This window comes from Triticum dicoccoides, chromosome 7B (genome assembly GCF_002162155.2).
Source record: "Triticum dicoccoides isolate Atlit2015 ecotype Zavitan chromosome 7B, WEW_v2.0, whole genome shotgun sequence".
In the NCBI taxonomy this organism is placed as follows: Eukaryota; Viridiplantae; Streptophyta; class Magnoliopsida; order Poales; family Poaceae; genus Triticum; species Triticum dicoccoides.
In genome coordinates, this window is record NC_041393.1 from 103,384,756 (window position 1) to 103,409,348 (window position 24,593).

A 24,593-nucleotide genomic window follows, 5' to 3' on the forward strand; every position below is an offset into this window, starting at 1 on the left:
GCTAAGCTAACGGATGGGTCATGTCCATCACATCATTCTCCTAATGATGTGATCTCGTTCTTCAAATGACAACACATGTCTATGGTTAGGAAACATAACTATCTTTGATTAATGAGCTAGTCAAGTAGAGGCATACTAGGGACACTATGTTTTGTCTATGTATTCACACATGTACTAAGTTTCCGATTAATACAATTCTAGCAAGAATAATAAACATTTATCATGATATAAGGAAATAAATAATAACTTTATTATTGCCTCTAGGGCATATTTCCTTCAAACCGAGCATCTCTGGTGTTATGGAGGAGCTCGGTGACTGGTACTGCAGAGGGTGAACGACCGACGGGCCTATGCTTGTCGCAGCCATGGCGACGGCGAAGATAATGGTTGCCCTGGGTCAGCTCAACCCTAGCATGACTAGGGCCTGCGTCATCGCTGCCTCCGTGGCCTTGGTGAGGATGGCCTCGTTTTGGTCAACGACGACCTTGTGTTGTGCGGCCGCGGCCTTGGCAGCGTACTCGATAGGGGTTATCTTCTCCCCTGCAATGGTCCGTCGGGCCCTCCTCTTGGTCAATTCAATATCGAGCAACGCGGCCTCCGCCAGCGTGAGCTCCGATCGCTCTTTCTTCCTCTTCTTCATCGCGGGGTGGGCAGTGGTGGCGGCTTGGTTGGAGGGTTTCTTTGGGGTGCCGGCATTGGAGGAGGGAGGGGAGGGACGCGAGAGGGTTTTCGGAAAAGGGAGAGAAACTGGGCGCATTGTGTCCCCGAAAGGCGGGCCAGGGAAGGACAAGGGCGCGCGTCCTGCCGATCCATGCACTGTCTGTTTTGACGCGAAAGCGACCCGAATTTGGGTCAATGCGTCGGTCGCGGACAAAAAAACACACATTTGTCAGTTTGCTCCCGCGCGTTGGGCAGCGATTTGTGTTCGTTTACCCCCAAACAGACGCGGCCGGACCATTTGGGGTTGTGCATTGTAGTTGGCCTAAGGGAATCTCCAATGCCGATCCGCATATGTCTGAACTGCACGGTCCAGACATATTTTGCCATCCAACGCGGTCTTCTATCGGACTGCTCGGTGGTCCAGATGCACTTTTTTCCGCAGTCTGGAAACAAAAAGGCGGCTTTGCGGGCATTTGGACCACTACAATGTCCGCTTCTGACTGCTCTGACCTACCAAAAAATCCCACCTACCTTCCTCGCGCTTTCCTTCCAATGCACGCATCACTTCACACGCCACATCAATGTCGGCTCGGAGCATGCAGCGACCGGCATTAATGTCATGTGATGTGATCGGACCGGAGGACTGTGCAGATCGACACAGCCTCTCGAGAGCCACCATTTCAATGCAGACTCATTTTGATGTGGAGCACCCTACAGGCACCACCATGTCAAAAGTCCGTTTGGCAAGTGACACATGCGACCTCTACTTCTCATACATAAAGGTGAATCTTCTCCTTTACACGTGTTCACTTGACCCCTTCGAGGATGGTATACTACTTGACACTCCACTCATGTGCATACATAGGTATTGCTGGAACGCTACAAATGAGGAGAAGGAGTGCAAGCGCCAAGGAACAACTACACCATCTACGAGGGAAGCATGGAAGAGAAGACGAAAGAAGACGGAGATGCAGAGCCTATAGCGGCCAGACGTCCGACGTGCCTCCGGATGTCCGACACTCTACAGCGCCCGGACGACCGGTGTCCACCGGACGTCCGACGCCTGGAGTCTTCACCAGCCCGACGGACGAGCCGACGAAAGCTACAGCGGCCGGACGTCTGGCCCCTTCCCGCTTACCCTTTCGCCCACCTAGACTATAAATACCCCCTACCTCCTCCTAGCTAGGGTTAACAAAGTGATAGCTCATTTGTATGTGAGCTTTGCTCCTACCTCCTCCTCTTGAGAGAGAGAGACCACTCCCATGGAGTTCAATACCTCCATGTGAGAAGACCCCGAGGGATTCAAGCCCCCATATGGGAGTCCTCGGGTGTTCGGTCTATTGATGTGGGCCGGACTGATGGGCCGTCAAGGTACAAGATAAAAGATTATCTCTCATGTCCAGTGGGGACTCCCGTATGCGTGGATGGCAAGTATAGGTGTCCGGATATCTTATTCCTTTCTGTAAAAACTGACTTTGTACAACCCTAAAGCCCCTCCGGTGTCTATATAACAGAGAGTAGATCGGAGGCAAGAACATAACATTGCTAGGCTAGATAATCTAGGGTTAGCCGAATCGATCTCGAGGTAGATCAACTCTTGTAACCCCTATACCCTCGAATATAATCAAGCAGGAGTAGGGTTTTGCCTCCATTAAGAGGGCCCGAACCTGGGTAAACACCTGTCCTTTGTCCACAGTCAACATTGATCCTCAGACATATAGCTTGGGCCCCCCTACCCGAGATCTGCCGGTTTTGACACTGACATTGGTGCTTTCATTGAGAGCTCTGCTATATCATTGACAGAAGGATCGATGGATCACCTCTTCATCAACAATGATGCTTCGTCCAAGGGGATCTTTCTTCCTGGACAGGTCTTTGTGTTCGGTGGCTTCATGCTTCGCGCCAACTCGATCAGCCGCCTCGAGCAGGTCGATAGTTATGCCCCCGTCTGCCAGATCAGGTTTGGAAACCTGAACTACGTTGCTAACATCTGAGGAGACCTAATCTTTGACGGGTTCATGGCCTCTGCCGCCACTCCATGTCCCCGCCAAGAAGACTCTTCGAATCCCCTGTTAGATCCCGTCCAGGGGTCAACACCCATACCCACCTCGGCCTTAGATCCGGGGCATGTCTCATCGTTCGAAGACGGGAGGGTGAGCCCTGCCGGATTTCTTCCCCTTGTGGAACTCCCAACCGAAGACCCAAATGCAATCTTAGACTTGGCTCTGGGCAACCACCTCAAACTGCCGAAGTCTGCACTCAGCAGGTCCAATCAGGCGTCCCATGCCGAACTCAGTCCAGCAGATCCGCAGTTTCCGGTCCCACTTCCGCTCTTAAACGAAGCATTGGGTTTGTTGCAGTCTCTCGCCATTATGGAGGCCTTACCTCTGAACCGTACCCAGCTGGGACAGGGGGCTGAGAGCGGGGAATTTTATGCCCCGCCCATCACCCACTTAATAGCCACTGTCGAGGACTTAACCGACATGTTGGATTATGCGTTCGAAGACATCGACGGCATGGACGACGATGCCGATGCTGAACCAAGCCAAGCCCCACCCGTCATGGGGCGTTGGACGGCCACCTCAACCTACGATGTGTACATGGTGGACACTCGGATAAAAAGAACGACGAGGATAACCCGAGCCCAGACGAGGACAAACCCGTCGATAAACCACTAAAGCGCCGACGTCAGCGGTGCCGCTCACGATCGTGTCGGACGAAGGCCAGCAATACCGACACCAGAGATAATGAGACTCTGGACGATGTCGAGGATCCCGAATACCCCGTCGAGCCCACATCCGAACGGGACGAAAGGGAAGAGGGTGAATATAGTCCCGGACACGCTAATCACTAAGATTCAGAAGACAACAACTATATGCTAGAAACCAAAGAGGAGGTTAGCCTCGGTGATGAAGATTTTATCGTCCCAGAGGAACCCCTTGATCAAGAACGCTTCAAGCGACAGCTCATTGCTACAGCCCGGAGCCTAAAGAAGCAGCAGCAGCAGCTCAAAGCCGAGCAAGATATGCTGAATGAAAGGTGGACTAAGGTCCTGGGCGCTGAGGAATACGGCCACGAGCGACATGCTAAAAGTTACCCCAAGCGCAAGCTACTGCTGCAATTCGATGATGAAGCCCTTGAGGCAATACCGTTGAAGTATAATCAGGCAGACCAACCAGACCGACCACCACGTGGGCGGGATAAAACGGCATATCAAGCCGAACACCAACCTGCACCCCCTCGCCGAAGAGGCAGGGAGACGGCAGCCACAGGATACAAGTACGACTTGCAACGCGACCTAGCCAATAAAGCTGGTCAGACTAGATCAATCTATGGATCAAGGGGCCGTGCCCCGGCGCGAGACAATGGCTATGAAGCCCGGCGTGACGACCGTTACTATGTTCGAGATCAAAACCGAACTCAGATGTCAGCCGATCTCCGCCGCGACATTGCGCGATATAGAGGGGCCGCACACCCCCTATGCTTTACCGATGAGGTCATGGAACACCAATTTCTGGAAGGGTTTAAACTTGTAAACATCGAACAGTACGATGGGAAGACGGATCCGGCCGTCTGGATTGAGGATTTTCTTCTCCACATTCACATGGCTCGAGGGGATGATCTCCACGCCATTAAATATCTTCCTCTAAAGCTGAAAGAACCAGCATGACACTAGCTAAACAGCCTCCCTGAAAACTCCATTGGAACCTGGGAAGACTTGGAATATGCTTTTAGGGCTAACTTTTAGGGCACTTATGTCCGGCCACTGGATGCTGACGACTTGAGTCACATAATTCTGTAGTCACGCGAATCAGCTCGCAAGCTTTGGAATCGGTTCTTAACTAAAAAGAACCAGATCGTAGACTGTCCGGATGCTGAAGCATTAGCAGCCTTTAAGCACATCGTCCGTGACGAATGGCTCACCCGACACCTTGGGCAGGAAAAGCTGAAGACCATGGCAGCCTTAATGGCACTCATGACCCGCTTTCGTGTGGGTGAAGATGGCGGGTTGGCTCGTAGAAGCAATAGCTTAGGTGACCCCGACACTTCCGAGGTGCAGGACGGCAATGGTAAACCTCGCCGCAATAAAAACAAACGTCGGAACAACAACAACGACGACGTAGACGATACGACAGTCAATGCCGGTTTCAATGGTCCTAAGTCCGGTCAGCGGAAGAAACCTTTCAAAGGTAACAAAGACAGGTCATCCAGCTTAGATAAAATCCTCAAGAGGCCCTGTCAGATTCATGGCACACCCGATAAGCCTGCAAACCATACCAACAGGAATTGTTGGGTTTTCAAACAGGCCGGTAAGATAAATACCGAACACAAGGGAAAAGGGCCCCCAAGCGAAGACGATGATGAGCCCCGTCAGCCGAACACCAGGGGCCAGAAGCAGTTTCCCCCCGAGGTGAAGACAGTGAACATGATATATGTCAGTCATATCCCCAAAAGGGAGAACAAGTGCGCACTATGGGACGTCTATGCGGTAGAGCCTGTCACCCCCCGAGTTTAACCCATGGTCAGCCTGTCCGATCATTTTTGATCGCAGGGATCACCCAACCAGTATCCATCACGGGGGTTCGGCCGCCCTGGTTCTTGATCCAATTATTGACAGATACCACCTCACTCTCCTGCGTCCCATGGCTGCTCCATGTGAAGCTGGAATCTGCATCCCCTCGGCTCTCTCCCCTGCGCAACCACTGCGTTCAAATTAGACGCCACATCAAGGTGGAGCCCCTCTCGCCGCCACCCCGGCGCGTCAAGGAGGAGTGACTCTCTCCTCCACCACAACGCGTCAAGGAGGAGCGTCCATCGCCACCGTCCCTGCCCATGCGATCACCGTGAAGGTGCGCAGTCGCATTCAGCACTCCTCGGCGCCGGCAACCGCTCGTCATCTCGGAGTGCCCTAACGGCGCAGGAGTACGCCGATAGGGAGCGGCGCCAACGGGATAGGCGCAACATGGTGCGCCGTTCGAAGTTTGCGGACTCTGACACCCCCGTCGCCACGGATTGCGATGGACCCAGAGCTGACGTAAGCTTGGGCCCTAGACGGCTGGACCGCTCTGTGACAACGGCGGGGACGAGCAAGCGTCGTCTCTACCGCCTCAATGGGGAGATGGCCAAGTACGACGATGAGTGGTCTCTTAGCGAGATCGTCACCAACGCCGCCTTCTCTAAGGCCCGCCGCCCTCCCTCCCTTCCCATGTCATCGTTGGCCATGGACGCATTGTGCACGACGCAGGATGAAGCGGAGGGGATCAACCAAGAGCGTCAGGCGGTTATCGGGAAGCCCTGCCGTGATGCCGCGCTCTTCCACCGTCCGAAACTCGACAACGACGACTCCAATTACGGCTCAAACGATGATGACGGAGGAGTCGCCGGCCAGCCTGGCACGACCTCCGAGGTCACCATCAAGTATAGGGTAGTGTAGGGTTAGGTTTTTAGTGCCTCGTGCACTGCATCTCCCCTTTCATCCTTATCTCCATGTAAAGCTAGCCACATATATGTATTCTTGTAAAATGGCACACCGCAACAAGCGGTCTATTGCAGACCACTAGGAGGGAACCGTGAGAGAGGGCAATGAAAAAAACACAACCTTTGCCAATGGTGGCCTCCGTGACCACGGTGGGGCGACCATGGCAGTCGGGCCCAAGTAGTCACCGTCGAAGCCACCTAGGAGCCGACAGAAGAGCCATGCCGCCTGTGTCGCGGTGCGATCCCAGCTGGAGGTTCCCGTTACCGACGATGAAGCGGGTGTAGGACCAGGGTCACGACACTGTCTGGTCGGCCTCACGCAACGGAAGCTGCTCGTGCCTGTCAGGCCGTGCGACCGCATGTCCATGAGTTTCTGCAACAACGATGGAGTTGTAAAACGGCGATAGCAATGACGACGGTGATGCCGTGACATCCTTTTATTACAAAAAATACGGCAACATCATCCATGTTGCAAAAGTTCTTTCAGCAACATCATCTGAGTTGCAAAAAGGTGAAGGTGAACAAAAAAATAGTTCTACAACACAACATCTGTTAGAAATGTTTTCTGCAACATGAACTTTGTTGCAAAGGCTTTTGCAACACCTCCTTTGTTGCAATGGTGAGGATGGAGTTGTTTTGTTGAATAACACAGCTGCCGAGGCGGTCGTTCTTTTGACGACTGGCGCTTAGCGCATCCCTTATTCAAAGGAGTATATAAGAGCATCTCTAGCATATCCGGTAAACGCCCATTCCAGAAAAATTGTTTACGGTATCCCGTAAATGATTTTTGCAGGATGACGAACGCTGAGAGAGAAGGATCTGGTAAACGTATACCGCATACTAAACTTGCAATTCACTCTTAAACTAGATCATCGGAGTTCATACATAAGAACATAGTTCATACTACATACTGAAGTTCATACTTAATAAAAATGGAAATTAAACAGTTCATACTTAACAGGGTGCATACTAGCACACTAGATATACTCACTGCTGTCATCGCCATCGTCGTGGGGCGGGTTGCCGTGGAGGTGGTACTCCATGAGGGTGTTGGGTTCTACGGTAGGGTGCGTCGACTGCAATTAAAATTGTCCTACGCGCAGAACAACCAGGAACACGGTACGGGCGATGGATCACAATTCGTTACCACTAGATGCGCAGTGCCGTCCAGCGGAAGAAGAGTTGGGGCAGCGCGTCCGCGTGGATAGTCTCCTCCTCGTCTGATCTCCCTCGAACAGCCGGTCGTCCGATCCCACATACAAGTTCGCTGGAGCGGCGCAAGTGCACCGCCTCTAACAGTATCCGCGCGTGCAGGAGGAACATCGTGCGGCAGACTGCTAGGTCTGATCACACAGTCGGTGGCGAGTGGAGGTGGCTATTCGCAATACATGCAAACCCTAGTGACAGCGCCGAAGCGATCCCCCAAATGAATGTGCCGCACCTCCACTATTTATAGGCATCCGTCGCGGGCTCAACACTTGGGCCTTGCACGGATCCTAAAGCCCAAAGTCTACTCGGTCGCGTTCCAAGTCCAGCTCGAATCACATCCGACCAATGTCCTCCGAACCGACCTCGTAGGTTCCTCCCTTAAGCACGCGACCCCTTAGGTTCAAGTCGGCTTGGTCACAGTTCAGATCACCTCCGACCTGCACGGTTGGTAGCGGCCTCTAGCAAGGCGTGGTGACCACCAAGCAGACTATGAAGCTGGTTAGGCGAACCTGTACAACATGTCACACTTCTGTTCACTTTGCCTCACGATATATGTTGTCGGGCTCAAGGCGAGACTGTCATCCTTGTGCTAGCCCGACCTCTTTCTCGTCTAGTGATACCGACCACAAACTGGATTATCTCATAATCCTTGTCGCATTGCCATGCTTATCCTGGTCGGATCACACGAGGGGCCCGGAGTATATCTCTCCTGATCGGAGGGGCAAATCCCATCTTGCTCGACCATGTCTCGCAGCATGGGACTGAACAAACCCGAAACCTACCTTTGTAACTACCCAGTCACAGAGTAGCGTTTGATCGGCCCAAAGCAAGTCTGTCACCATCCTGAGTACATGCGCCAACTCAGGTCTTAGGACATAGAACGTATGTTGTACTAGAGACTCACAGATGACATATCGCTACGTCTCATAGTTGCGTCTGTCCGACTCGGACCTTATCTCGACTCGAATCCGACTACGTCAAATCCGACCAGACCTTTCTAAGTCCATATTATCCGGTTAGCATCCAATGCTCTATGGCTAGTGAGACCGAGCCATCGACTGTGTCATATGCTAGTCCAGTCGGTTGCGCGTCTACACAACCCTTTCGACTAGGAACCTTTTAGGACAGTCATCATACAATGCATAGTCCCACAAACAAGTCACGTACTTGCTGATACACATGATTGATAATGTCCAAGGACTATCTTTATTCATAAACACATAGGAGATATCATCATACATGATTGCCTCTAGGGCATATCTCCAATAGAGGGTGCTAGAGAGGACTTGCGCGAGCTGGTACTCCTTGAACAACGCCTCCACCCGCTGCAGCTTTCATCTCCGGCGACGACAACCTCCTTGGCCTCAAACCACGCCTTCTCCTCCTCCCGGCGACGCTTGAGCGCGGTGGAGAATATGCGGTCGAGGCAGTTGAAGTTCCTCCACGTCCGTGCTCCGGCGCTGCGTGAGCGGGTGCCGTGCGTGCGCACCTGCTCCTTGCGCCATTCCTCCACCGATGGGCGGATGGAGGAGCTCCCAGCGTCCGCATTGTTGCGGCGCTTGCGAGACGACTCGCCGCCGAGCCCCCCGCGTCCCCCGTTCCCCCCCACTGTCGCCCCTCATGCCGCTAGCGCACGACATCTCCTCTCGCCCCGGGTGGCTCAACTCGCCGGAAAACGACGTCGGAGCTCACTCGATTTGTCGCGGGAGTGAAAGAATGCGACGAAGGAGGAAGGGGAAAAATGAGACGGGAACCCTAAAACGTCTCGGAGCCAACATAGATAGTGGAATCCAGAGCGGTTTACGGGCCTCCCATAAATATTTTACGGACCGGGCGGTTTTTTTACCGTCATGTAAATCCGCCAGGAAAGGCGTCCCGGCGAGGTTTTACTAGATCCGCTAGAGTTGCTCTAACCCTCTAGAAAGACCGGTCCAAGGAAAACCGACATAAAACATTTGCACCTCCAAACGAAGACAATTTGGAGATATGATCAGTTTACCATCAATTTTAGCACCACATCTACTGGAGTACGAAATTAATTAAATCCTCCATGAAACCACGCCGAAAAGCACCAAATAACGAACGGGTTTAATCGCCGCAAAACCACCGCGACCCGTCCGTACACACGCCCCGCCCACTCCCCTCCCCCCTCCCCTGCCCCTGGCACGAACCACGCTGCGGTTTAAGACGGGCAGGGCAGGTGGCGAGTGCCATTGCCATCCGCCGCTCTCCGTCCCGTCTCATCCCGTCTCCAACAAAACCCCCCGCCCCTCCGCCTCGCGCTCCCCCTTTCCCTCCGCCCGGCGCCCGTTTTACCGCGGCCGGCATCGTCGGCTCCACACGCAAACGCCTCCCAGGGAGCGACCAAAAAGCCAGGGCGCCACGGTCTGGCCTGACGGCCCACCTCAGTCCATCAGGGGCGGGCAGCGCGGAAAACAGAACCTCGCTGCGGCGCCAAGCAAAGCGCGACGAGACGGGGCGGGGCTTTCGGGGAAGCGGATGAGATGGCGCTGCGGCGCAAGGGGAGGTCGGCGGGGCGGCGGGCGGCGCTGAGGTGGTGGCTGCTCTCCCTCCTCGGGACCGGCGCCGCCGTCACCGCCGCGGCCGCGCTGCTCGCCGTCGCGCTCCACGTCTCCGCGTCCGCCTCCGCCGGCTCGCCCTACCGCCTGGCCAAGGTACGTGCGACTTGGGGGTGCCCTTACTCCCCTCAGATTGAACTCTCTGGGGTGTGCTAACGGATCGCCGCCGCCGCCGTCTCTGTGCCGCAGCAGCCGCGGGAGGCCGAGGAGCTGCACTGGGAGCAGGAGTTCGCGCCGCCGCAGCTCGCCTCGCCGCACTCGCGGAAGGTGATCCCCCCCGCCGATGGCGCGCCTCTTACCGTTATGATTTTATCCTGTTACTACATGGGAGCCCGTGACATTGGGGATTAATCTCTAGATTTGACAGCTGGACGGCGCGGCCGAAGACGCGCCGGAGAAGAGGCTGTGGCTGCCGGCCCCGTCGCGCCGGTTCGTGCCTTGCGTCTCGCCGTCGCTCGAGTACAGACGTACGCGCATTGGCACTTCACCTAGCAGTAGAATCTCGCCCGGTCTGGCGCACATTCTCGTAGGCCGTTCTGATTTTGGTCGGCCTGTTTTTTCAGGTCCGGAGGCATCGAGGGGGTACCTGCTCGTACACACCAATGGCGGACTCAACCAGATGCGCGCCGGGGTGAGTCATTGGTTCGTCCTGGTAAAAAAATTCCCTAGTTGCCGTGGCATAGGAATAATGGTCCAGTTTGCATTAGATATGTTTGACTTACGTGGTGGGAAGCTGGAACCTAGCGTGCGTGCATGTGGTGTGCTTGATCGGGGTTGACGGTTTTGTAGCATTTCATCATCAGTTTTTGTGGGCAGTGTTTCGGTGCTGTATTCAATGCGTACTGGTGGTTCTGGTGCTAGTGTAGACACCCGACTTCTGTGGGTAGTGTTTTGGTGTTTTATCCCCATCTAGCGATATGCCTGCAGAAGCTTGAAATGGTGGCTGTGAAACTAAACTGTTTGCTTTGTTTTTATTGCCCAACCGAGTTATCGGTGGAAGAGACATGAATGGCTCAACTGCACTCAGGATAAAGTCCTGGGTATAATTGGTGGATGTGTGCTGTCTCAGCACTCTTCTGAATTTCTTTTCCCAATGTGTCGCAGTCAATTTGTTTGTCATGATAAAAGATGATTATCTGAAGGTGGTATTCCCATATTTGTGCCATCACTTCAGTCACTATCTTGTACGTTTCATTTATGGCAACCAAGACAGCTGTATATTCTTGATAAAAAAGATGCCTGATTTGTTAGGTGATACCAAAAGTGAATGCATTCTCTTTGAGCATACACATCCCCTAAGAGAAGTAACATCGATCCTGCAAGTCCTTTTGAGTTTGATGCGTTAACAGAATTTGCTGGTTTTGTTTAGGCGGGCTTGAATTGAGACGGCATATCTTTTGCAAGTTGGATGTTTTTTCCTATTCTTAGGAATGATCTTAACAAAAGTGTGATGTGACTTGACAAATATAGGAAAGATGAAGCATATGTTCATTGTTTTGTCTTCTATCTTGTGTATACATGTCCGCGTTTACCAATCAATCATAATCATGGGAAGCTTCACTTTAAATGCAAGCTCCCACACACTTCCAATTTTTCACTGATTTGTTCTTATTCTTATGGCAGATCAGTGATATGGTAGCAGTTGCACGTATACTCAAGGCTACACTGATAATCCCAGAACTTGATAAGAAATCGTTTTGGCTCGACAAAAGGTGAACACTGCATGACTGTTTTTGCTCTGAGCCCTTCCCTTAACTGATCAAAAACTGACAGAACCGTTTTTCATTTCTCAACGCAGCAACTTTTCAGATGTCTTCGATGAAGAACACTTTATACGTTATTTGGCAAACGATGTGAAAGTTGAGAAAAAGTTGCCAAAGGAATTGGTGAAAGCACCAAAATCTGTTAGGTACTTCAAGAGTTGGTCTGGAGTAGATTATTATCAGAATGAGATTTCTCCACTATGGGAGCACCGTCAGGTTTGGATTCCACAACTAGTGCCCTTTTGTGGCTGCGTACTAATCAATCGTAAGCAGTAGTTACTGGATGCAAGTATTTGGAACTGTTATTCTGATCAAAGATTTGTATCAGGTTATTCGAGCTGCTAAATCAGATTCTCGCCTTGCAAACAACTTCCTTCCGCCTGATATTCAAAAGCTTCGCTGCCGGACCTTTTTCCAGGCACTTAGATTTGCTCCCCCAATCGAAGCTTTAGGCAATGTAAATCCTGCTCTAAAGTCCATCACGGGAAAAATATAACATTATAGTTTGAACTTCTAACGTATAAATGTATTGACAAATAATATCAACCAATTTGCAGCTATTGGTGGAGAGGATGAAATCATTTGGACCATATATTGCTTTGCATTTACGCTATGAGAAGGATATGCTTGCTTTTAGTGGGTGTACGTATGGTCTGTCAGAGACCGAATCAGAGGAGCTTGCAATGATCAGGCAAGGCCTTTAAAATAGACGTGTTAGTCATTGCACTGTCTTTACCTTCTTGGTTTTAGAACTCTATAGTATTATGTGACTTACTTCTTCACCCATTTTAACAGAGGAAACACAACATACTGGAAGGTGAAAGACATTGATCCATTAGGACAAAGATCACATGGTCATTGTCCCCTGACACCAAAGGAGGTTGGAATGTTTCTTTCTGCCCTAGGATATCCATCAAGCACCCCAGTTTACATAGCTGCAGGGGAGATATATGGAGGTGAATCCCATATGGTCGATTTGCAATCCCGATTCCCAATTCTGATGAACAAGGTATGAACAGTGCCATTTTGTTTTTTCTAGTGTGACAACATGACTTTTGTTTGTTCAGCATATTGTGTCTTCTCCATTTGCAGGAGAAACTGGCCTCTGCTGAAGAACTGCGACCGTTCAGCCAATACGCTTCTCAAATGGCAGCTTTGGATTACATCGTTTCAGTGGAAAGTGATGTCTTTATTCCATCATTTTCTGGGAACATGGCACGGGCTGTTGCCGGTCATCGGCGTTTTCATGGCCACAGGAAAACAATCAGTCCTGACAGGTGTAACCACAACTAGCACTTGTCTATAAAGCTGCTGCCTCACTCTTCCCTTCTCGGTCTCATTTTTTTTTTCTGTACTCAGGAAAGCATTAGTTCATTTGTTTGACAAAGTTGACAGTGGATTACTCGATGAAGGCAAAAAGGTATCGCAAAGGATAATAGAAATGCACCAGAAGAGGTACTGAACTGGGCATGAGAGCCAAAGGACCTGTTGCTCTATTTTTAACTGTTTATGTTTCTTATGCTGTTCTTCATCTGTATTCAGACAAGGTTCTCCTCGGAAACGGAAAGGTCCCGTGTCAGGCACAAGGGGCAGCGATAGGTTTCGCTCAGAGGAGGCATTTTATGAGAACCCTCTTCCTGATTGCCTGTGTCAATCGAATGACGATTCTATTGTCAGCATATAACCACGATCATGGAGTTAACCGGTCTTCGCCACCCCTGCCCCCTGGTCAGCAATCCCAGGTACATAGAGCATAGGGAGGCGCATACTGATAAAGTTCCACAGCATTAGAGCTTCTGCTCAGGTGACATTACAGTCCAACGATTCGTTGGCACACACGGCCCGGCTCTCATTCCGCAGAACAAGTTGCCAATGTATTCCCTCTGTAAACTAATATAAGAGCGTTTAGATCACTACTTTAGTGATCTAAACGCTCTTATATTAGTTTACGGAGGGAGTATCAAAGAATCGAAGATGTTCAGAGCAGCTGTACAGCGGTTTAGATGTAACTGTAGTTTGTAAGCTTGGGCATAATTATTACCTCTTGTAAGTATAGGACTAATAAAGAGCAGAGGTTAGTTTCTGTTGAAACATCTCAACGCTAGTAGTATCTCACTGGAGATGGTTTCTGTTGAACTGACATCACACGATGGCAGCATGAGGATGAGTATGTTCAGAACACGGCCGTGCAGGGCTTTAGATGTAGCTGCATTTGTAAGCCTCTTTGTGTAGGTAAAACCAATACAAATAGAATAAGAGGAATAGGTGAAACATGCTGAATAACTAGTTGGTTATTTCTGAATGAAAGTTTGAGCTTGGAGGAAGGAACTATACAGCAATGCACTGGAAAACATTGCACTAACATAGTTTCTGATTTCTTTGTTAATAAGTGCACACCAGAATGTGCTAAATTTCTTGTGTCTTGTGTCTTGACAGTTACAATCATGTTCTGTTTGTCACCATGAAAATCACGAAGGAGCTGATAAACAAACGCCCGTCTCATATGGCTGTTTACACAAGAAGAGTACAACTACGTACAAAAAATAACAAAGAGGATAGACTCAAATTTCAGTGAGCAACAACCATTAGTTAGTACTCCCTCCGTAAACTAATATAAGAGCATTTAGATCAGTGATCTAAATGCTCTTATATTAGTTTACAAAGGGAGTACTCCCGTTCACCACTAACTCAGTTCATCACGTCAGACTAGAGGGAATCAACCAAGTTCATGGCCATTTTTACCATCAAATAAGTTCATCAAGCCAAGCTGGAGTAAATCTTATGTTCCATGACCAATTTCACCAAAGTAGTTCAGTTCATCACGTGCAAGCTTGAGGAAATCAACACAGTTCATGACCACTTTCACCACCAAATCAGTTCATCATGTGCAAGCTTGAGGTAAGCAACAAAGTTCATGACCATCCTCAAAAAAGAAGTTCATCACCAATTTCACCACCAAAATCGGTTCATCACGTCAAGCATGAGGAAATCAACAAATTTTCATGACCAATTTCACCATCAAGTAGTTCATCATACGCCAAACTTGGGACATCAACAGAGTTCGCGACCAAATTCACCACCAGTCGATCAGAGACGACGATCCAAGACGATCAACGAAGCAAAACAGGGCAGAAAGACACGAAACATGATCACATCAACAAGGCGTCTCTCACACTCGCGCAGGCCATCCTCCATGAGCACTACCACTACCACTGCTAGACTCGATCCGTCTTCCATGAGTGCTACTACCACTACGACTACTCGGCTCGCCTCCCTACTCGATCGCACCTGGAACACGTCCTTGAGCTCCTCCTCCTTCACCTTGGGCACGGTCAGCTTCAGCACGAAGTTCTTCATCTCGGCCTTGATCTTGTCCATCTTGTACGCGCCAGCGGGCATCTCGATGCGGTGGCTGTACCTTGACATCGCGGGGTCGTAGTCGCCTTTCTGGGGCACCTTCTCGCCCCCGCCCTTGATCACCAGGATGTTCCGCTCCGCCCACACCTTCACGCGCTACTTCCCGAGCCCCAGCATCGGCACCGTCAGGTACACCGCGTCGTCGTCGTCCTTCTCCACCCACCACCCCCGCCGCGGCGCCCCTGCCGCGGAGGAGAGGCCGGGCGGGGCGGCACCGTCCTCCATCAGAGCGTACAGACGGTCCACGCATGCCGGGATGCCTACCGGGTCGAGCACGTCTGCGGAATCAAGAGCGGCAAAAGCTGTTGTGATCAGAACTCAACTTGAATCAGAACCCCGATTCGCCTCACGATGCTAAAGGCGAACGCAGAGAAGGAACGCGGCGGGGGCGGGACAGGTGAGGACGCATGCATACCCTGCGAGGGGAAGCTGGGGACGACGAAGTCGCGGGCGCGGGCGGGGCGGCGGTAGCCGGCGTCGGCGTCCTCGTCCTCGCTGTCGCTGGAGTCGTCGTCGTACCAGCGGGGCTCCTTGCCCTGGGTGCTGTTCGGGCCGCGGGCGGGGCTGACCGCGGCGGGGCGAGGCGCGTAGAAGGCCACGGGCGCACCGGACGCGGACGGCTCGGCGAGCAGCTTCTTGGGGAAGCTGGGCAGCGCGGCACCCTTGGAAGCGACGGCGGAAGCCATGGTCTCCCTCTCCCCTCTCTCCTGTGATTTTGGATTCTGGTGGAGGGGGTGCGAAATGATTGACTTGACTCGTTCTATTAGCTTAGCAATTGATTGTTTAGTATGTTGCTATTGCTTTCTTCATGACTTATACATGTTTCTATGACCATGAGATTATGCAACTCCCGTTTATGGAAGGAACATTTTGTGTGCTACCAAACATCACAACGTAACGAGGTGATTATAAAGGTGCTCTACAGGTGTTTCTGAAGGTACTTGTTGAGTTGACGTATTTCAAGATTAGGATTAGTCACTCCGATTGTTGGAGAGGTATCTGTCGGCCCTCTCGATAATGCACATCACTATAAGCCTTGTAAGCAATGTGACTAATGAGTTAGTTGCGGGATGATGCATTGCATAACGAGTAAAGAGACTTGCCGGTAACAAGATTGAACTAGGTATTAAGATACCGACGATCGAATCTCGGGCAAGTAACATACGGATGACAAAGGGAACAATGTATCTTGTTATGCAGTTTGACCGATAAAGATCTTCGTAGAATATGTAGGAGCCAATACGGAAGAGGGCTTTTTTGGGCAAAAAACACATATTTGACCTAAGGACAAAAAGAATTCACAATCTAAACTCCTTTCGAAAAAATTGCACCGAGCTGACCATTTCGAGTGGCGCCCGACAGATAGGCGCCACACTATACTGTGCAGCGTCAGGAGCTTAGGCGCCACACGCCTGTCCAACATGGCAGCCCGGGCCCCACTCCTGGTTGTGCAGCGCCTAGCTGAAAGGAGTTGCACAATGTAGTGCAGCGCCTAACCGAAAGGAGTTGCACTACCTTATATTAAAACTATTGTAACTTTTAATCCGTGCATCCGATGAAAAAGTGCCTTATATGAAAGTTGTATATTTTTCCGTGTTCTACGCAATGGTGGCATTTTCATCTATGTTAGGATCAATTTGCTTGATGAAAACCTTATTGCAAAAGTGCATCATAATATAACTGACAGAATCTGTTAAAATTTACAAACTTGGCATGATGATAGCCATTCACCTATAGCTCTGACACGTTTTCAGCCTACATGAGTTTTGCACTGCATAATGTGTACTTTCACGCCATGCCTATGCTTGCCATGTTAATCATCCTTAACATGATCATTTCTTGGATCTAAGTGACTAACATGATATAAGTGAACTTCTGTTACAGAAAGTTACATTTTGTAAGATTCATAGTAATTAATACTGACATCATATGAATATGATCTAACTATGAAAGTTGGAAAATCTTATGTCTACCTTAAGTCTATGTCATTTTCATACCCACTAAATATTTGCATCACTATGTTTTGAGATACTAAAGTAACTAAGGCAATGTTCTGCCAGATTGACACGTTAATTTCACCAAGTCACTGGATGTCACCAAGCCACGACCGTGCTGATAAAATGCAAAGTTCTGCCACTTGGGTTCAACTTGTCAACCGCCTTTTGTGCGGCCGCCCACTTCTGACAATCTTTGTTGATTGTCGACGGAGCGAAGATATCGGTCGGAGCGGTCGATTCTACTCTTGTTGTGTAGATCAAAGTGCTCCTCCATCCGGTTCCAATAAGCATCTCTACTTTGATCACCTCCAACGGATGGATCCTTCGACCCTTGCAACCAAGTATTGCATAGTAAGACGTCTTCTTCGTTGGTGTAGTTGCCTCCTCTTCCTTTCGGTGCGTCGACAATGCCCTCACCATCCTCGTCCACCTCGAACTCATGGTCATCGAAATGCATGTCATTGATTTGAGACCAATGCGAATTGTTGGAGCCAACACCCATAGTTGACATATATGCCTCATCGTTGAAGCTACAAAGTATATACAATGAAGCAAATAAGCTATCTATACGTGTGCATTCAAAATATCACAACAATAAAAAGTTGGCGAAATTTTATTACTTTGGGGCATTTCCTCGAACACCTTGTGCGCGTCGGCTGCCGGCTCAACAAGTGAGCTCGTCGGCGCTTCGGTAGCTTCCGCACCCGTCACACACCCTGCAAGCTTCTTCCTCGACGGATTCGAAGAGCCGGAGCCGTCCGACGCCTTGTTCTTCTTCGCGGATGCCTTGCACTTCTTCGGCCGCGCCGCATTTGGGAGCTTTGAGAGGGGGGCACGTGGCTTCACGGCGGGTTAGATCATATTCATATGATGTTAGGATTAATTACTATGGATCTTACAAGATGTAACTTTCTGTAACAGAAGTTCACTTATATCATGTTAGTCACTTAGATCCAAGAAATGAACATGTTAAGGATGATTAACATGGCAAGCATAGGCATGGCATGAAAGTACACATTATACAGTGCAAAACTCATGTAGGTTGAAAACGCGTGAGAGCTATAGGTGAATGGCTATCATCATGCCAAGTTTGTAAATTTTAACAGATTCTGTCAGTTATATTATGATGCACTTTTGCAACAGGGCTTTCATCAAACAAATTGATCCTAACATAGATGAAAATGTGACCATTGCGTAGAACACAGAAAAATGTACAACTTTCATATAAGGCACGTTTTCATCGGATGCACGGATTAAAAGTTACAGCAGTTTTAATATAAGATAGTGCAACTCCTTTTGGTTAGCCGCTGCACTACATTGTGCAACTCCTTTCAGCTAGGCACTGCACAACCAGGAGTGGGGCCCGGGCTGCCATGCTGGACCGATGTGTGGCGCCTAAGCTCTAGGCGCTGCACAGTATAGTGTGACGCCTATCTGTCGGGCGCCACTCGAAACGGTCAGCTCGGTGAAATTTTTTCGAAAGGAGTTCAGATTGTGAATTCTTTTGGTCCTCAAGTCAAATATGTGTTTTTGCCGCTTTCTAGGGGAGGGGATGGAGGAGTGGGTTTAGAAGGTTCTGGAGAGATTGGTTGGGGCCACGAGTTTCCCAGGAAGATCGGGAGACCACAACTGTATTATTCACGCTGGCTGATTTAGGATTAGGTCACCATGGATTACTAACCTCGTGGGCGTTTGCATCTCGCCCACACGCGTGGATCCGCGTTCTTTCGTGGGTGCATGAATCTTGGCATGTTTCTACATATTTGCAATATCTAACTTGTTGTATTCGTATGCTTTTGTATTTGAGTTTTTTTAACAGCTTCGCCCCTCCGGAGATTTCTTTCAAGCTCTGCCACTGCACCAATCTAGGGGAGGAAATATACTCAAAATATATATAAAGAAGTTGCAAAGACAATGAAGGCAGAATTGAAGGAAGAAATTTTAAAAGAATTACGATCAGAAATGAACGAAAATTTTGAAGAGCTAAAGAAAGAATATGATCAAAAATACGATTTCACCATTTCTGAGACAGACCATATGGACATTGCCGTGCACGGGCAACCAATTGAATAAAGAGGGAAAACAATAATCAAATATACTCAAATATGAATTGATATGAATATCAATTATTCGGGCACGGAGGACCTATACCCGAATATTGAAAGAACTCGAAATATTGATAAGGTGTTATCAATAATATGGGCGGGGTAGACCCATACCCAAAAAAATAAAAAAATAAAAAAAAATAATAATAACAATAATAATGGTAGCAAGAATAATTATGCAAGAAGCAACCATGCAACATCCGTGTCAGGAAAGGTCTTCATTCAAGACAAGACCCTTCATCCAAGTTGCATGAAGACAATATTCAACCGTGCATGGATAACTCATAGCACGGTGCATACAAGAACAAGAGTTGCAATGAAGACAAGAGCTTCAGTCTGGACAAAATCATCTGTCAAGACAAAGATTCCAGTCAAGACAAAAGTTCCAGTCAAGACAAAATTCGCGGTCAAGACAAATATTCCAATCTGGACAAAATTCTTAGTCTAGACAAAAATATCAGTCTAGCGTCGGAGTCACGCAAGGCTTGATGTCGCAAACACTGAGGCACTTCAGCGGTGCATAAGGCGTGTCAAGCTACGAGATACCCCGGCCTCCAGCTATGACGCAGAAGAATAAAAGAGGGGAGCATCCAGCATCCCTCGCGCACTATAAAAGGGGGAGGACTGAGCGCGGAGAGACACACACAACAGCAGTCTACACAACACCAGTCTCCAGAGCCTCGCAAGCACCAGAGCACCATTTCTCTCACTCTCCTCAGTAGTAGTAGTAGCCATCTCCTGTTGTAATAAGCCTTTGAGGCATTTGTATCATCCAGTGGTGGAGGTAGGCAGAAGGTAGTCTTCCTTTCTCTTTGTAATCCCTTCGGGGTCTCCCGAAAGGGAAATCCGTATGTAAATTATGTTGTCGAAGTGAAGTAGTTTCGGGTTTCACTTGGTTTTTATATTATGAATTTACGAAATGAGTTCTTACGCTAGGGATCCTATAGGAGAAACCTCTGTCGGTAGTTCTCTGTTTAGCCGATGTGTGGCGTTTGAATGAGAACCTTGTGGCCGTAGAGAAGTGTTCCCTTCGGGTGGAACTGCCTGGGAAGACGGTAGGAATTCATCAAATAAATTTGTAATATAAACATCAAGTGAAAGAACTTAGCTGCTTCTGAAGCAACATAGTGATGAATACGGAGAGTACCGAGTAGGATTAACACAACTGTTGCATACCCGTAGGCTATCTCGTTGGTTTCGCCAATCCGTAAAAGATCCTGCATATTGATTAAGAATTAGTTAATTAAATAATTTCACAAAATTTAGATTACGTAAGAAGTTAATAAGTACTTTATATTTTATTTGATAATATATTTGTGTGTTGGAAAATAATAATAATAATAATAATAATAATAATAATAATAATAATAATAATAATAATAATAATAATAACAACAACAATAATAATGGTAGCAAGAATAATTATGCAAGAAGCAGCCATGCAACATCCGTATCAGGAAAGGTCTTCATTCAAGACAAGACCCTTCATCCAAGTTGCATGAAGACAATATTCAACCGTGCATGGATAACTCATAGCACGATGCATACAAGAACAAGAGTTGCAATGAAGACAAGAGCTTCAGTCTGGACAAAATCATCTGTCAAGACAAAGATTCCAGTCAAGACAAAAGTTCCAGTCAAGACAAAATTCGCGGTCAAGACAAATATTCCAGTCTGGACAAAATTCTCAGTCTAGACAAAGTTCTCAGTCTAGACAAAAATATCAGTCTAGCATCGGAGTCACGCAAGGCTTGATGTCGCAAACACTGAGGCACTTCAACGGTGCATAAGGCGTGTCAAGCTACGAGATACCCCGACCTCCAGCTATGACGCAGAAGAATAAAAGAGGGGAGCATCCAGCATCCCTCGCGCACTATAAAAGGAGGAGGACTGAGCGCGGAGAGACACACACAACAACAGTCTACACAACACCAGTCTCCAGAGCATCGCAAGCACCAGATCACCACTTCCCTCACTCTCCTCAGTAGTAGTAGTTGGTAGTAGCCATCTCCAGTTTTTAATAAGCCTTTGAGGCATTGTATCATCCAGTGGTGGAGGTAGGCAGAAGGTAGTCCTCCTTTTCTCTTTGTAATCCCTTCGGGGTCTCCCGAAAGGGAAATCCATATGTAAATTATGTTGTCAAAATGAAGTAGTTTCTGGTTTTACTTGGTTTTTATATTATGAATTTATGAAACGAGTTCTTACGCTAGGGATCCTATAGGAGAAACCTCTGCCGGTAGTTCTCTATTTAGCCGATGTGTGGCGTTTGAATGAGAACCTTGTGGCCGTAGAGAAGTGTTCCCTTCGGGTGGAACTGCCTGGGAAGACGGTAGGAATTCATCAAATAAATTTGTAATATAAACATCAAGTGAAAGAACTTAGCTGCTTCTAAAGCAACATAGTGATGAATACGGAGAGTACCGAGTAGGATTAACACAACTGCTGCATACCCATAGGCTGTCTCGTTGGTTTCGCTAACCCGTAAAAGATCCTGCATAATAATTAAGAATTAGTTAATTAAATAATTTCACAAAATTTAAATTACGTAAGAAGTTAATAAGTACTTTATATTTTAATTGATAATATATTTATGTATTGGTATCTCAGCCAGAGTTTTAATCATTGAAAGACTAAAGTATTTGAATTTAGAAATTAGTATAGGTAGACTGATCTCTACCAAAGAAAATATTAGCATACGGTGCAGAATAAATCCTTCCGAAGAACATACGTGGCATACTATGCATAGCCAACTAAATTTAATTGTCGACCTCATTCATAACTTTTATATAACTTGGGGAAAAAGGCAAGATAATTTAGACCAAAAATCTGAAAGTCTGTTAAAAGAACACAATAAGTTAATAGAAAAATATGCAGACTCGAATAATAAAATCGATCTAGTTCTACAGAAATCAGAAGAATCGAAAGGTAGAAACCTTATAATTTGTAAGAACAACGACTATATTAAAGAAGAAGTTTTATCCATTGGTAAGAATCTAAGTGGTGTCGTAAATAAGAATAAAGATTCATTATCAGGTGCTGAAACAAGATGCGATATACTTGAAGTTAAAAGGTTAATACAAGAAGTAAAGACTCTAGTCGTATCATAACTTGAATGAGTGAATATTGCCAAGCATTAAAAGAAGTAGAAAAATACTTAACACCTTCTGTCGGATTTTCAGATCACGATTCGCCAAAAGAAGATTCCAGAATAATTATAAGGCAGAATAACACAATTCTACAACTACTAGCCCAGATTTTGGAAAAGCTAAATACTAAACGAGGTAACAACGAGTTGATATTATCTTCATCCGGAATAGTCTCATCCTCTAAAAATATTAATTCTGAAAAATGGAACTATCTAAAAGCCTCTAGAAGAGACAAGACCATCCAGTTAATAAGGCAAGATTCTAGGCCGCTAACCATGATGAATAGGATATCATGCAGAAGTGACGACATAGATAATTTAGAAGAGGTTATATACATGGATCGCGTATTAGAAAGATATCAGAGAGACACGTTAAGAAAAATAAGATCGCAACAGGTATATCACATGGGCATATTTGAAAGTGAAAGCGGATTATACAGAATATCTAGAGAAGTAGAATTAAGTGTGTTAACGCATCCGGTGGATTTAAGAATTGTTAGCAAAAATATTGAGAATGAACTTAAATATTCAGGTTACAAATATATTCACCAAGGGATGTATATTATAGGAGTAAAAGGAATGACAAGAAAGAAATTAGGAACGAAGGTATTAATTACATTACTTGATAAAAGATGGGAGTCGGTAGACAAAGCATCATTAGGATTCATGGAAGGAGATATGAATGAAAATAGATTAATAACATATATAGCTCCAGACTTAATGATGCCTGTAAAATAATTTATTGAGAAAATGAGCTTTGTGTTTCAAACCAAAGGATATGAAGATTTTAAAGGAACAAATTTGTTAGTAAGCATTGAATTCATAGGAAGACTCACGAATAAAAGCAGCTCTAGATACAAAGTAAACGTAAATGACGTAATAGAGAGCATGCAATCTAAAGGCATAAAATTTATGAGCCCTCTAAAAATTGGTTCTGAAGAGAGAGCAGGAGAGGAATGGAATATAAGCGAATTAATAGAAGAGAAAGAGTTGAAGCAGCCAGAAAATTATATAAGCTACCAAAATAGCGAAGGAAGTAGTAGCATTAGATTCTTGAACTATAAATCCGCAGCCGTAGACGAAATAGAACCTCTTTTGTCAGAAGCAGAGAGTAGTGATAGTAGGAATAAAGGAGTAAAAGAATTCATGGAAAAGGCAGACTTAGAAGATGAATTAAAACATTGGGAAGAAAAATTAAAACGCATAAACTGGGAATATAATAATTCAATGACATCAGATTGGCCTAAAATTAGAGAAAGAGAATTATTCTTTATTAGAGAAATTTCGAGAATAAAAAGATTAATAAAGGATAAAAAACCAGTCATTAGTAACCCAGTGGTGCCAAAGAATAATATTAATCGCGAAGAAAATACCGATATTAAGAATAAAGCCGAAAGTCATAAAGAGAAAGCCATAAGTGAAGAAGATCAATGGGATATCAATAATAAGATATTATTAAAAAGTTATGAAAAAGAAGAAGAACCATGGGATCAATATGAAGATCAAAATTGTATTGATTCCGAGCAAAATAATGATTTTATAAACTCGTTAGATGACGAAAGTCTGCATAATTTAGAAAATGCGATGGAAGCCATGGAAGTAGATTTAGATGGTCATAAAAGAAGAAGAGGTTATGGCGAATCATCTGTAAAGAGAGAAGGAGAAAGAGAGAGACCTACTCGATCTGCTGGAAAGTGGCCTCCTGAAAAAGATGATTATGAACCTACATATATCCCTGGACAATATACATTTATGGGTTCTAAAAGAAGAGGTTTTGAAAAGGTAGTGCAGTTCCAAAACTCTAGGAATGATGGTGCAATTCTGAATTTAGCAGCCCATGACCCTGTAGATTGGCCAAATATAATTAGTGTGTGGGAAGGATTAATAGTCCAAAAATATATACAAAATCAATATAATATAGGGAATAAGGTGGAAGATATGATAACATATCTTGAAACATTTTTGGGAGAATCAGTAAAAATATTATGGGAACAATGGGTAGAGACATATCCAGACCAATACGAAGAACTAAAAAGAGCTGGGAGTAATCCTAATAACTTTGCCAATGTCATATCAAATATGGTCATAGCAGAAGATCCAAAATTGGGTCATACCACATTGCAAAATGAAAGGTTGAGAGAAATAGAAAAATTAACTTCAACAAGTTGGAAAGGTATAAAGGAATTTTCTCAACATTATTTATACAATGCTACCACAGCTAAGCAAGACTACAATAAAGG

General features: G+C 46.9%; 1 protein-coding gene and 1 pseudogene across 2 annotated transcripts; one reads left to right on the forward strand and one right to left on the reverse strand.

Moving 5' to 3' along the window:
- Positions 1-9,510: 9,510 nt before the first annotated feature.
- On the forward strand, positions 9,511-14,017 carry LOC119338630 (O-fucosyltransferase 7-like). 2 transcript variants are annotated; one of them, XM_037610923.1, is made up of 12 exons: positions 9,511-10,022; positions 10,116-10,193; positions 10,294-10,393; positions 10,490-10,557; positions 11,550-11,638; positions 11,725-11,905; positions 12,018-12,146; positions 12,247-12,380; positions 12,485-12,698; positions 12,782-12,966; positions 13,049-13,144; positions 13,232-14,017. In XM_037610923.1, the coding sequence occupies exons 1-12, from the start codon at positions 9,852-9,854 to the stop codon at positions 13,371-13,373; spliced, it is 1,587 nt and encodes a 528-aa protein (XP_037466820.1). In that variant the 5' UTR covers positions 9,511-9,851; the 3' UTR covers positions 13,374-14,017. The 2 variants fall into 2 exon arrangements, with proteins under 2 accessions (XP_037466820.1, XP_037466822.1); XM_037610925.1 differs by having other exon boundaries at positions 10,119-10,193.
- A 653-nt stretch (positions 14,018-14,670) lies between these two features.
- LOC119335613 lies at positions 14,671-15,848 on the reverse strand (annotated as a pseudogene).
- Between the last annotated feature and the right edge of the window lie 8,745 nt (positions 15,849-24,593).